The sequence below is a fragment of the Thamnophis elegans genome, chromosome 3 (assembly GCF_009769535.1).
Source record: "Thamnophis elegans isolate rThaEle1 chromosome 3, rThaEle1.pri, whole genome shotgun sequence".
NCBI lineage: Eukaryota > Metazoa > Chordata > Lepidosauria > Squamata > Colubridae > Thamnophis > Thamnophis elegans.
This window is the reverse complement of record NC_045543.1, coordinates 97,172,959-97,187,740: the sequence shown is the minus strand read 5'-3', so window position 1 is coordinate 97,187,740 and position 14,782 is coordinate 97,172,959. Positions and strand designations below refer to the sequence as shown.

Below are 14,782 nucleotides of genomic sequence, written 5' to 3'. Positions count from 1 at the left end.
TATGTGGTGATTGCCTATCTGCTTGAATTCTACAGTCCCAGAACAATTTAGCTTCTTCATTTTCTATGACTTTATTTTATTGTCCCACCAGTTCTTGCTTGCAGGCAAATGATATTTCTTACAGATCTTCCAATGTACAAGTGTTGCTACTTTGTCATTTGTGTTGTAGGGAGTGACTGGTCCAGTTCACAGCTTCTCCTTTGTAGCATGCTGTAAGGCTCAGTATTGTCTCCATTCCTTTTTAACATATAAATGAAGCCATTAGGTGATATAATCTATCACCATGGGATGAGGTACCATCAAGTATGCTGATGATAGTCAACTTTATATCTTCTTCCTTGGTGATTCAAATGAAGCTATTGCTGCCCACTCACAGTGCCTGGAGGCTGTGGAGGTTTAGATGGGGGACAACAGACTTTGGATGAACCTTGGTAAGACCAAGTGTCTTTGGGTATGTGGAGCTTCAAGATACAGGACTTTAACATCTTTAGTTGTGGAAGGGGGTACAGTGCCTAAATGTTATGCATGTTATGCATCTTATGTGCTTTCCTGAATCAGGAGCCCCTACACTCAGTCACTCAAGCCTTGTTCACCTCATGCTTTTATCGCTGCAAACCACTCTATATGGGACTACCCTTGAAGAGTATTCGGAACTCACAATACGAGCAAAATGCATCCACACAGACAATCCTTGGTGTCACTAGGGTGGCCCATGTTATAACACTATGAACTGCATTGGTTGCCAGTTTGCTTCTAGATCAAGGCATTCTCATCTTTAAAGTCCTTCATGGCATGAGTCCAAGTTGGTTCCCTTATCTAAGGGAACCATCTTACTCCAATGGGATTGGCCTACCCCACCCACACTGGCAGAAGGGACATGAAGACCCTGTCGATCAAGCAATTCCAGCTGGTTGGGTGTTCAGGAGACTCCTGTCCTCTGGAACATTGTGCCCCTCCCCGGCAAGGTGAGATCTGCACACATCCAAAGTGGGGCATGTAATTGTGGTGGTGATTAATAAATTATGACCCCATCCCCTATGTGATTTTGCTCCCTTCCTTGTCAATTTGAAATCAATCAAATCAATTTGAAATCTTTATCAATTTGAATTTGAGTTTATATTGTATTTATTGTTCTAATGTTTAATCGTCTTGTATTTATTGATTGTAAGATGCCAAGGGCTGCCCCTGGGCAAGTTGGGCAGTATAAAAGTTTAATTAATAAATAAAGATGTTAAAAACAAACCAAGGATAAAGAAAATCTAAAAATGATAAATTATTTTTACTATATTACGTGCTTTTTTTTACCTCTTGAAGAAAAAAAGCAAATAAATATAACACTATAGAGAAAACAAATGCCCCAAACAATATAACAGTATTTGATTCTGAGAGTTGCACTTTCACATTGATACCATGGTATGGCAGTAAAAACCTTAAGAGTTTATCAAACCACTTTAGACATAAGAATTAATGTCCTTTGTTAAAAATCTATTTGTCTAAATATTTAACAAAAGGATACAAATCCTATCCAATTTATTATTGTATTTTCTAGTTCTAAAAATAGTACTACATAATTGAAGCGCCTGTGCTTTAAATACGCCTGTGCTTTAAATACATATGAAGCATATGGCAATTTTCTTTGCCTCATTTCCAAACGGATTCTGAAGAAGAAAGTACATGGATAGAAAAGATGCTTGTCCCAGTTACAGTTCAGTCAGAATAAGTTATAACCTGGTTGAATAAATAAGGAGATGTATTCTGCAACATTCAGTACTTTGCCTTTTGGGAATGTCAATTTACAAACTCAGGAACCGAAGATTTGAAATAGTCATTATTCATTGGGGGGGGGGTGTCACTTTCCACTTATCCAAAGAAAAAAAGGAAATGAGAGAAATAGTGTTCCATGTTACTCTGCAGTATGTTGACTAGAGACACAGTTCTTTTTCAGTTCAAATTGAAAATATGATGGATAGATGCATTTTTGTCACACTGTCATTTTCTCAAAAGCATTTTGAAGTACTACAATCTGCAATCTAATCTTTCAAAATGTATTTGCTCTAATATAAGCAAAATATATAAACAAACCAAAATCTCATTTATTTACTCAAATTCACTCAATAAAAAAATGATAGTTATTTTCACTGTTTAAACATCATTTTCCACTGATAAATTAAATTGAAATTTCTTAAAGACCTATGGTACTGACTCTCCCTTTTACTTTCTATAGCTTGACAATATTGTTTGCAAACGTTGTTTGCAAATTAAGACTTAACGCTTATATCCTAAATAATAAAAGCAAACAAAATGAGTTAAACGTTGGATTTTATAAAGTTTTCCTTGGACAATTAGTTATATTTCACTTTGGAAGATACAGTAATATGCCTTTTTAAAATCTACTTGTATGCTATAGAGCTGAACATCTAACATTCAATGTCAAATGTATCATGGCAACGTTTCGACAAGGTCTCACTCGCCATCCTCAGGCTGGTGTTTTTGGCTATGGTGAGTGAGACCTCACCGTATATATCACTTTTCCAGAATGCTATTTGGGACACATATTACTACAGTGCAAAAATGTTCTCAGGAAAAATTGTATTGGAATGCATTAGACTGACTTGATATCTTTTGTCATGGCCTTTATGGTGGTTCAAGACACTCTTATTTATGCTTTTCAAAATTTATAAAAACTCGCTCTGAGTAATTACTGGAAGGCTTAATGTAAAATATCATCAACAATCCAACCTCTTTTCCATCTAATCTCTGGAAAATTATTAGTTAAGGGTTTCAAGGAAGCCCTACATAGGATGAAGATAAACTAAATGAAGCATAATCATTACAGGTTGAAAAACTACTGTACAGACTGTTTATATAAAAGCAATTTTGGAACAAAGAATCCTGAAGATTGCAGTGAACAAGTAGGTATTATCTTTGGGTTTACTAATTCCGGTGGCTGTTTTTTCCCCAACTTCAGTTTGCTTATCAATAACAGCTTCGACTTCAGTTTCCCACATCTTGGTTACGTGCAGATTAGAGTGTAGTCCAATATTCTGATTTGCATTGGTTATCTTTGAGAAAACGTGATACAGCTGCAGTAATGCAAATAAAATTTGAGTAACAATGTGGAACCTACTTTTCTTTTGCCATAATTTCCCTCTCATTTTCCCAAGCGCCTTTGCATACATTCATCTCCTTGCTGCATTTATGCTTTAGAAAGCAAGGCTGAAATCATCTTGTTTTTTTGTGCAAAGCAATTCATGACCAAAAGATTAACCCTCTCTAGTCAATATGTAAAAGGTAAAGGTTCTCCTTGCACATATGTGCTGGTTGTTCCCGACTCTAGGGGGCGGTGCTCATCTCCGTTTCAAAGCCAAAGAGCCAGCGCTGTACAAAGACATCTTCGTGGTCACATGGACTAAACGCCGAATGTGCACGGAACGCTGTTACCTTTCTACCAAAGGTGGTCTCTATTTTTCTACTTGCATTTTTACATGCTTTCAAACTGCTAGGTTGGCAGAAGCTGAGACAAGTAATGGTTATGCGGTGCTAGAGATTCAAACCACCGACCTTTCTGATTAACAAGCTCAGCATTTTAGCCACTGAGCCACCATCAATACTTTCACACAATGAAAAGCTAGAAGATGGATTGCTCCTACCCAGCCTAGATCAAGAGAATATGAATGATGGACATCCTCACTTGATCGCTTACCCAAGCTCCAATAAACTGTTCCTACCACATCTGCAACAATGCAGACATTCCTGAAAGATCTGAAATAAGTCACTGTCAAAGACTGAAATAGCTGAAGCTCCTCCTTGGGATAGAGTCCGTCAAACGCTCAATTACACATTATGAGTTTGCACAAAGCTTTGGTGAGGAAACACCCCAGGCTCCGAGTCTATGTCTTACTTAAAGCAAACAAGGGGGTGGGAGAAGAGTCAGCTTCAAGCGAAGACGGGTGAGGCTGTTTGGGAAGCCGGCTGCTGAAAAGGCAACCACAATCTCTTCTGAGAAGGGAGCGGAAAAGGCTGCCGGAGTTCTGCTTTTGCAGCCGAGCCACGGGGAGAAACAGAAGGGAGCCAGCCTGCCGTGATCGGGCTCCCTTCCTCCCCACGGTGTGGAGGAAGCCACGGTCAAAAGCCCCACAGGTCGGGGGGAGGGGACCCCTCAGATCCTCTCCCTTTCCTCTCAAATGACCCCCCCCACCCGCCCCGTTAAAGCCCCACCTCGGGAGGGGCGACCCTCCCGTCTCTTCAGCCTGTAAGTTCCCCTTCAGGAACACTCACGACGGGTTCCAGCCGGTCCCCTTCCATCCTGGAATCGTCACTACCACTGATGCCGCTTTCGGTCCCGGACGGTTGAGCCCGGAGGTGCCCGGGGCGCGCGAGTCTGGTTCTCTCGCCCTCTCCGCAGACTCTCGGAACCGGTCGAGTCCGCCCTTCCCCCTCCCGAGAGCGCGGCGCGAGGGAAGGGATCAAGAGAGCACGCGCGAAGCGGCTACGAGGCGCCCAGCAGCTGCCACTGCTGCCCCTAGGAAACTACGGCTCCGGGCGGGTGGGCGGGTGGGTGGGGGGGAAGGAGGTGGGGCAAAGGGGAAGGGGGCGGGGCCTGCCTGGCAACAGCCTCCACGCCACAATGTGGGGGCGGAGCGTCAGCGCCACCTGGCACCTTTGTTGAGCCGCCGTTAGGATGTTTTGTCCACCTTTCTCTTTCCAGGAAGGGAGCGGGGGAGGGAGGAAACTATAGAATGAGATCCCTCTCTGACCCATCCGTGTGTGGAAACCAGGAGACGACTATAATAACTCCTCTCGAGAAGGGTGTCGGGATGGCCATGCCTCTCAGCCGGGCTCGAACCGAAATCGCTGCCACTTTTCCAGCCTCACGGAACCTCCGAAGAAGTCCGCCAGGGCAGTTGCAACAAGGGCTGCGCGTAAACTGGATTTCTGTCTCAACGGTCAAAAAGACGAGAGCGGGGAAGAAAGGAGGAAAAGGACGCATTGTTTTCAAAGCAAATGGGAGTTTAGTCTAGAAACGATAATTGCAGAAAGAACTAACCCGATTTACAATTTTCCGATACAGAGCACCGGTATAATTTTTCTTTGGGCAGAATCAGGAAAAGCACAAATCTTAACTGGCTGATGCTCTGACTCTTTTCTAAAGCAAATTATGAGAATTGGTGCAGATTAGATACCCCTTTGCAGGCCTAGGGTTTCCACAACACTTCTTTATGAGAAATATCAAAACTGTTTTCCTATCCCAGCCTAAGTAAGAATTTAAGAATTATACTAAGCTGGGGAAATTAACTCTAAAAATAAAATATCTGCTTTACTCGTCATTTGATAACTGGAACATATTTACTGCATGCAGTGTTACTCTTAATATGGTAGGAGACGAGGTGGGGCAGTGGTTAGGGTGCAGTACTGCAAGCCACTTCAGCTGACTGTTATCTGCAGTTCAGCAGTTCACCGGCTCAAGGTTGACTCATCCTTCCGAGGTGGGTGAAATGAGGACCCAGACTGTGGGGGCAATTTGCTGACTCAATTTGCTAAAAATCTGTAAACTGCTTAAAACTGCTGAAAGCCCTATGAAGCGGTATATAAATCAAATAAATAAATAAGTTGCACAAGTTTGTACAATGTGCATTCGGCCTTTAAATATATTTAAATGCAATCCAAAACCTATTGAATCCATAAAAACAATTTATAAGGAAAGTTGGGTTGAGAATGACTATGCCAAAGTCACCCAGTAGGTGAGGGTTTACGCTGGCCATAAACTATGATTTACAAATGCACTAAATCTAAGCCAAAACCTTTGGGAAAGTAAATATCTTCAGATTAATTCTCTTTATATCAAATGTATTTAATTCACTTTTAAAAAGTGTGATTAAAACAAAGAATCTGACCTAAAGCTTTATTTAAAATCGTTTTTCTTTTCCTGTATTCTGCTCCTCCCCCCTCAAATCTTAGGGCCATTTGTCACTATCAGGCTGATTTCCATCCCTGAGTCAGCAGAAATTACCAATGTAAAAGATATCCTATCCGTTGTTAATCCATACCCTGCTTCAAGTCATTGCAATCCTGACTTCCTTCCAATATGACAATACTTAAAATATTTTATAACTTTGAGATTGCCTTTCGATGCTTGTGACAAGAGGGAAAATATCCATCAAAGGAAAGCTATCTGACCTTGAACCAGAGACAGAATGAAAACAAATGATGTATATAAACAAAAGCAAAAATCATGTTTGGCTACGATTATGCGGCAGTCAGATACCTTTAAGGGAAGATCTTTCCCTTAAAACATAACAAAAAGTGATTCCACCATTGTTTAAAGAAAAAAAGAATAGTGAATTAAAAATAATTTAGCATCTAATAGGTGATAACATTTTTATTTTTATTAGCAAGCTAGAAATGCCAGCTGGATTATTTTGGGCCAGTCACACACACTCAGCCCACAATGCCAGGCTCAGATGACAAGCCAGATGGTCAATTCCTCACACAATCAATGAAACAAAACTCACTTGAACAACAGCAAAAGGCAGATTCCCATAGTTACAAGGAAACACTAGGACTTAAATACACTTAAATATAAAATGGACTCATCGTAAGTCTATGGAGATTCTTAATCATCCAGATCATGGGTTGTCCCAAAGGTGCTTTCCCAAAGTCCAAATGGACCTTTTTGTTGTGGTCTTTTCTTAGAAAATGTTTAGTTTCTCATTCAAGAAGCTTCTTCAGTTCTGAACTAAAGTTCTTGAATAAGAAGCAAAATGTTGCCAAAGAAAAAAACAGCCCAGTTGCATTTGGGAAAAGCACCTTTGGGGCTCATCATAAAACTTCAACATTCCTTGCAAATACACACACACACACACACATCATTAATGAGCTGCTGAAACAATGCCTGAGGCAGCAGAAGATGTGGGAGAAAGATCAAGCAGAAGAAGTGTAATGGTAAGAGAGTACCCTGCATGGCATGTACAATGGACAGATACCTGAGGTGGCAGACATTGGGAAATCCTACCAGTGGCTGGAAGGGGATAGATTAAAAGATAGCACTGATCATACCAGCATAAGAACAGGCGCTAAGCACCCAATTCATAGGAACAGGGATCTACCACATTCAGCAGGTCCCGAGATGTTGGCTACACAGAGAGGCCTCAGAGGCAGTCCAACACATTGAGGAAGGGTATAAGATGCATGCAGGAACAGCATACACTGAATTGAACAACCAAGCAGCTGGCATCGTATATAGGTTTGGGTTTCGGTTTCATTTTATTTATATGCCGCCCTATTCCCAGCGGGACTCAGGGCGGCGCACAAACCCAAAGGGGAAAAGGGAAACACAAAAAACTACAAATACAGGCATTTAAAAAAACAACCAACAGCCACACCGATTGAGAGGGGAAGGGAACTCATCAACCCCAGGCCTGCCGACACAGCCAGGTTTTAACAGCTTTTCGGAAGGCCTGAAGAGAGGTGAGGGTCCGAATCTCTGCGGGGAGTTCGTTCCAAAGGGCCGGAGCTGCCACAGAGAAGGCCCTCCCCTGAGTGGTAGCCAGATGACATTGGCTGGTAGACGGAACCCGGAGGAGGCCGACCCTGTGTGATCTAATGGGTCTTTGGGAGGTAATTGGCAGCAGGCGGTCTCTTGTATATAGGAACATTGGTAGTATGGAGCAGCTGGGTGATGTTGGTACCTGCTCCCTAGATCAGGTGCCATTCTTCACCCACTTTAATTCAAAGTTGGAAGGGCATTATGACAGTACAGTACACATTGCTGTTATCTGAAACCATGCTGTCATTTTAATTAACAAATTAATCTTCTGAAACAATAATTGGTTTCAATAGCATGCCTATTTTCATTGAGAAACGTGGTCTTCCTTGAATCTCATTTTGGGGGATGCATTGCCTGAGTGGGACCACAGTTTGATGGAGGAATAGATCCTTCATCATACCCTCCACTTTTTTTCTTTTTCTGATTATTTCCTACTTTCTTTCACTCCTTCTTATTTCCCATCAAATTACACAGTAGGCTGCCAGAAAAGAAGAGATCATTTTGGCTACAGATTCAAACTGAATGGAATTAGAAACTCTAACACTCTATAGAATATCAAAATGAATCAGAGAGTATATTTATTAGGAAATAGATATATATCATTCTTTGGAATAAATATACCAAAAATATACAATAATATTGCAATATCTTTAACAAGCAGTGATAGTATTGACCAGCAAAATACAGGCAAGGATATTAACACATACATCTAACTATAAGAGCAGCACTTTATTCCTTCTTCACCTCATCTATATTGGAACAAAGTGGCTCTGACTCAGCAGAGCTCTTGATGTATACTAATTGATTTTATTGAAATGAATGCATTACAGTAAGAGTATATCTGTCTGTTAGCAAAGAAAAGAGACTAAGTGTTTTTCTGGCATACCAAATACAGGAAACCACAGACTGTAACCATTTTCAGGGCAGATATGTGACTTCACAGTCTGTCATTAAAATGCATTGTATTGAATGGGGTTCATTCCCCAAGAATTGAATTAAATATGACAAGGATTCAGTCCTACTCAATACCTTGGAGTAAACCCTGAGTATTTGTCAGAACATACTTCTGCTATAAAAATTGATAGGCCTCATGAGAGTAGAATTATTCTTTTGCACAGAAACTAGCCTTTTCACAAAAAGACTGGACTAGATTCTTTTCCTATCCATTATTATTCAAGTGTGCAAGTTATAAGAATGAATCCTTATTTGGAACCAATGTCAATGGTTCTGTATGATAATGTGAGCCATATTGAACATTTTTTACCATAGAAAAGCAGTATGTAAACATGAAAGATGAAAGTAGGTTTCCTTTAATGAGACACCATAAATTGCCATTAAGGGGGAAATTTGACATTAAAAAACCTTTTTGGTAACACATGAAACTGATGGACAATATCTTGTACAATAGGGCATCCGCTTTTATCTATAATCTTCCCCCCGCTCTCTCTCTCACATACACACACACACACACACTATATGAATTGTTTCTCAATCTTGACCATTTTAAGATGTGTGAATTTCAGACTCCAAAGAATTCACCAGCTAGCATGATGCACAATTGCACTCAAAAGTCAACTAATAACCAGTACAGCTTGTGTGGCAGTGATGACATATTGGAAATGCCAACAGGTTCTCTCTACTACTCGCACCACTGCACTTTGAAACAGGTCTAGTTTCTGGATGGTCTTCAAGGGCAGCTCCATGTAGCAGCATTGCAATATTCAGTGACGTGTGGTGAGGGTTACCGTTGGTGAGGCAAGAGCGCAGCAGCGGCGAGAAGCAACATCCCCACCGCTGTGTCCGACAGGCATCTCACGTTTATGGCGGACATAAATGTGAGACGCCTGTCGGACACAGCAGCGGGGGTGTTGCTTCTTGCCACTGCCGTGCTCTGCCGCCTCGCCCCCCGCCTCCTCCTTCCCCGCTGACATTCCAAAAGTATGCCGCCGAGGAGCAGCAAAGCCAGGATCATTGCCGCTCAGGTGGCCCCCACCGCCAGCAGCTTGGGTGTCCCGGCTCCGTTCAAGCTGCTTGCCGTCGCGCTCCACTGCCTTGTCCCCCCTGCCTCCTCCGGTGAACAATTCTGCTGCCCCGGCCTGCAGCCAGCCCAGCACCGAGCGGGGAGGACGAGGAGGAGGAGGAGAGGAGCGGTGAGTCGGGGAGCAGGTGAGGTGGGGGGTGGGTGGGCTGGCTGGCTGGCTGGGGAGGGGGCCACCTGAGCAGCCATGATCCCCCCTCCCCAGCCATCCAGCCCACCCACCCCCCGCCTGACCTGCTCCCCGCCCAACCCGCCAGCCGGCACAAGGACTCACCGCTCTCCTCCTCCTCCTCCTCTTCATCTTCCCCGCTCGGTGCTGGGCTGGCTGCAGGCCGGGGCAGCAGGAATGTTCATCGGAGGAGGCAGGGGGGCAAGGCGGTGGAGCGCGACGGCGGTGAAAAGCAGCTCGGACAGTGCCAGGACACCAAAGCTGCTGTCGGCAGCAGTGGGGGCCACCTGAGCAGCCATGATTCCCCCTCCCCAGCCAGCCAGCCCACCCACCCCCCGCCCGACCTGCTCCCCGCCTGGCCGGCCAGCTGGCACAAGAACTCACCACTCTTCTCCTTCTCCTTCTCCTCCTCCTCTTCCTCCTCCTCCTCCTCCTCCTCCTCCTCGCTCGGTGCTGGGCTGGCTGCAGGCCGGGGCAAGCCACCCAGTAGAAAATGCCGGGCAGAGAAGAAATTGCTGCTGAAGAAATGGCAGCTGGCGGTCCAGAGCAACCTCTCCAGAATCACCCTCGATTGCGCAGTCGCTCAAGTGCAAGACACGATTCGCTGCTCCCAGGAGGCGGGAGAATCAGTGCCTCCTTTGCATATGAATTTTTTTGCTTTTTAACTCTTTCTTAACTTTTAAAAGGCAAAAAATTCCTTATGCAAAGGAGGCCCCGAGTTCTCTGGCCTCCTCCTATAGTTAACACTGAGAGCAGACAGCAAGCCACTGTGACTTGAAATCTGGTAGCAACGATAGGCTTTAATTATTTTTTAAAAATTCTTTAAAATTCTTTCCTTTCCCTCAGGAGACTGGTGAGGCCCCGCCTCCCCTGCCTCTAGTGACTGCACCTCCCTGACAACATTCATACCCTAATCATCCAGTCACCAGATGATTAGGGTATGAATACCTCTCATGAAGAAGGAGGAAACAACCTGTGTCCAAGGTGAAGCTGTGGAAAGGCCCTCTGGGCCACAAATGTATCTGATCTTCAAACAGTAGCTATGACTCCAGAAAAGACCCCTGGTAGCTTATGAGTCTTAAATGGAGAAATTCAGTTTGAGATATGAGGATAAGCTGATTAACATCAAGCTTTTTCAAGATTAGATTTTTAAAAAATGTTCTGGGTTATTAAAAAAACTATGTCATTTTGTGGCAGAATGACATGAAAATAGCAGGAATGGTAGATTACTGAAAAAAATAATCCTAACAAGTATCAAGGGGCATGATGGCTTAGTGGTTCAAGATGCTGAGCTTGTCATCTGGAAAGCTGAGAGCCCAGTTCAAGACCCCAGTGCCATCTGATGGGGTGAGCTGCCCCAGTTCCTGTAAACCTAACAATTCAAAAGCATGCCAATGCAAATAGATAAATAGGTACGGTGGGAAGGTAACAGGGTTCCGTGTGCCTCAGCATACAGTCACGATAGCCAGATGACCACAGGGGTGTCTTCAGACAACAATGGCCACTTCAGCTAAGAAACTGAGATAAGCACCACCCCTAGAGTAAGACATGATTATACAGTGTAAACCTTTACTTTTAACAACCATCAGCTACTTACCTTCAAAGATTTCACAGATTGATTTGATGAAATATTTGCCTAATCAAAGTAGTCTTTCAAAGATGATTTTAAACTTGGCATTTTTAAGATGTATGGACTTCAACTCCAAGAATTCTTAAAGTTGCCAACATCTTAAAGTTGCCAAGTTTGAACAATCCAATTGTGCATTGCCTTGATAAAGGTTGATATTGAGTAGTTCAAAAGTAGACTCAATCAAACTCCGAGGCCAGATGGCGCGAGTAATCAGGACCCTGGTCTCAGGCTGTTGTCGCTAAATGCCAGATCTGTTGTTCACAAGGCTCCCCTCGTCCGGGACTTAATTTTAGACGAGAGGGCAGATCTGGCATGTATTACTGAAACCTGGCTGGGCACGGAGGGAGAAGTCCCCCTCGTAGAGATGTGCCCAGACAGATTTCAGGTGCTTCATCAGCCGAGAGCCCAGGGAAGGGGTGGCGGTGTGGCTATCGTTATCCGGGAGTCTTTAGCACTTCATAGGATCCCTGCTCCGGAACTTGTCGGGTGTGAGTCCCTGCTGGTGAAGTTGGACCTCAAGGGTCAAGTGGGTCTGCTGCTAACGTACCTGCCTCCCAACAGCGTTGCAGCAGCCCTCCCCTCGCTCCTCGAGTCAGTAGCCGAGCTAGCAATTGAGTTCCCCAGGCTTATGGTCCTGGGGGATTTCAATTTGCCTTCGCTCGGTGAACACTCTGATGGGGCGCAGGAGTTCATGGCTTCCATGACAGCCATGGGCTTGACCCAGGTAATTCGGGGCCCAACCCATTCAGCGGGTCACATGCTCGACCTCGTATTTCTCTTGGAGCAGTGGACTTGTGATCTTGGTCTGAGGGGTAATGAGACCATACCCCTGTCGTGGTCAGACCACTGCCTACTGAGGCTTGACTTCCGGAGGCCAAACCCCCACTGTAGGGAGGAGGAACCGACCAGGTGGTTCCACCCCAGGCGACTGATGGACCCTCTGAGGTTCCAGACGGAGCTTGGGGTTATTCCTGATACTCTCGCCCACAGTTCGGCAGAGACTCTGGTTGCTGCCTGGCACTCGGCAGCATCGGAGTCCCTTGACCGGATTGCGCCACTACGGCCCCTCCGGGTCGGCGGATCCTGGAGGCCTCCTTGGTTCACCGAGGAGCTCCGGGAGAAGAAGCGCCGGAGGAGACGCCTAGAGCACCTGTGGAGGTCCGATAAGTCCGAAACGAACCGAGCACTTTTAACAACTTGCACCAAGGAGTACATCAGGGCACTTAGGGCAGCAAAAAGATCTCACATTGCCACCTTGGTTGCGTCTGCTGAGTCTCGCCCAGCCGCCCTGTTTAGGATAACCCGTTCCCTCCTGAATAGGAGGGATACGGGGGAACCCTTGCAGGGTAGAGCTGAGGATTATGCCCAATTCTTAACGGACAAAGTTGCTCGGTTTCGGTTGGATTTGGACTCCACCTTTGCAGTTCCAGCCGAGGCACAAGAGGATGAATTGGTAGATCGCCCCTGGGTTGAGTTTCAGGATGTTGCCCCTGGGGACGTGGACAAGGCCATGAGAGCTGTGAGTGCCTCCACCTGTGTACTGGACCCGTGTCCCTCCTGGCTGGTTGCCAACAGCAGTGAGGTGACACGAGGCTGGATCCAGGCGGTTGTTACCGCCTCTCTTCGGGAGGGGCACTTCCCCGCCGCACTTAAAGCGGCGGTGGTGAGACCCCTCCTGAAGAAGCCATCTTTGGATCCAGCTGTTCTCAACAACTATCGTCCAGTCTCCAACCTCCCCTTTGTGGGGAAGGTTGTTGAGAAGGTGGTGGCCTTCCAGCTTCAACGGTCCTTGGAGGAAGCCAGCTATCTTGACCCCTTCCAGTCAGGCTTCAGACCTGGTTACAGCACAGAAACCGCTTTGGTCGCATTGACCGATGATCTCTGGAGAGCCAGAGATGGAGGCCACGCCTCCATCCTGGTTCTCCTTGACCTCTCAGCGGCTTTCGATACCATCAACCATGGTATCCTTCTGCGACGACTGCGAGAGGTGGGGGTGGGAGGCACTGTTTTGCAGTGGTTCTCCTCCTACCTCTCGGACAGGTCGCAGTCGGTGTTAGTGGGGGGGCAGAGATCGACCCCTAGGCCCCTAACATACGGGGTGCCGCAGGGTTCGGTCTTATCCCCCCTACTATTTAACATCTACATGAAACCGCTGGGCGAGATCATTCGGAGGCACGGGTTAAGATACCATCAATATGCGGACGATACTCAGTTGTATCTGTCCGCCCCGTGCCAACTCAATGAAGCGGTGGACGTGGTGAACCGGGGTCTTGAAGCCGTTAGGGACTGGATGAGGGCTAACAAGCTTGTACTCAACCCGGAGAAGACCGAGTGGCTGTTGTGTTTCCCTCCCAAAAATTCGACCAGTGTTCCATCGCTCAGGCTGGGGGGTCAAATTTTATACCCCTCAGAGAGGGTTCGCAACTTGGGAGTCCTCCTGGATCCACAGCTGACTTTCGACCACCATCTGACGGCTGTGACCAGGGGGGCATTTGCCCAGGTTCGCCTGGTACGCCAGTTGCGACCCTACCTGAACCGGGAGGCTCTCACAACAGTCACTCGGGCCCTTGTGACCTCTAGGCTGGAATACTGCAATGTGCTCTACATGGGGCTGCCCTTGAAGAGCATCCGGCGACTTCAGCTAGTCCAGAATGCGGCCGCGCGAGTGATTGTGGGCGCACCTCGGTTCGCTCACATAACACCTATCCTCCGCGAGCTGCGCTGGCTACCTGTTGATCTCCGGGTGCGCTTCAAGGTGCTACTCACCACCTATAAAGCCCTCCATGGTAGTGGATCTGCGTACTTGAGAGACCGCCTCCTGCCAATTACCTCCCTACGACCTATAAGATCACATAGATTGGGCCTCCTCCGAATACCATCCGCCAGTCAGTGTCGACTGGCAACTACACGGAGGAGGGCCTTTTCAGTAGCAGCTCCGACCCTTTGGAACGATCTCCCCGTGGAGATTCGTACCCTCACCACCGTCCAGACCTTCCGCACAGCCCTCAAGACCTGGCTATCCCGTCAGGCCTGGGGATAAGATCACAATCTGTCCCCACCCGAATGAAGAATGAATGTTGTGTTCTATTTTACTCTTATGTATTGTTTTATGTTTATTGTTTACACCCCCCCTCCCTATTTTATGTAAGCCGCCCTGAGTCCCCGCAGGGAAAAGGGCGGCCTATAAATATTAATATTAATAAAAATCAGTAAGAAGAAGGGTGTAGCAATATTCCCAAAGATGGTGTTTGGGAATAATAGGAAGCCCAAATGGAAATTCTAATAAAGCTGTCTCTAACTTATTAGGAACTTCAACAGCCTGTCCCCCCACTCCCCACCTCACCCATATAATATGCTATTTGGAGATTGTGAAACTTCAGTGCCACAATGTGAAATAAA

General features: G+C 45.8%; 1 protein-coding gene across 1 annotated transcript in view; it reads right to left on the bottom strand.

Moving 5' to 3' along the window:
- Positions 1–4,543, bottom strand: part of TRIM36 (tripartite motif containing 36) — a 31,376-nt gene extending 26,833 nt beyond the window's left edge. The window contains exon 1 of the mRNA XM_032214463.1: positions 4,279–4,543. Within this exon, the coding sequence (XP_032070354.1) occupies positions 4,279–4,305 (27 nt within the window). The 5' untranslated portion in view covers positions 4,306–4,543. The remainder of the gene's footprint in view (positions 1–4,278) is intronic.
- Positions 4,544–14,782: the final 10,239 nt, after the last annotated feature.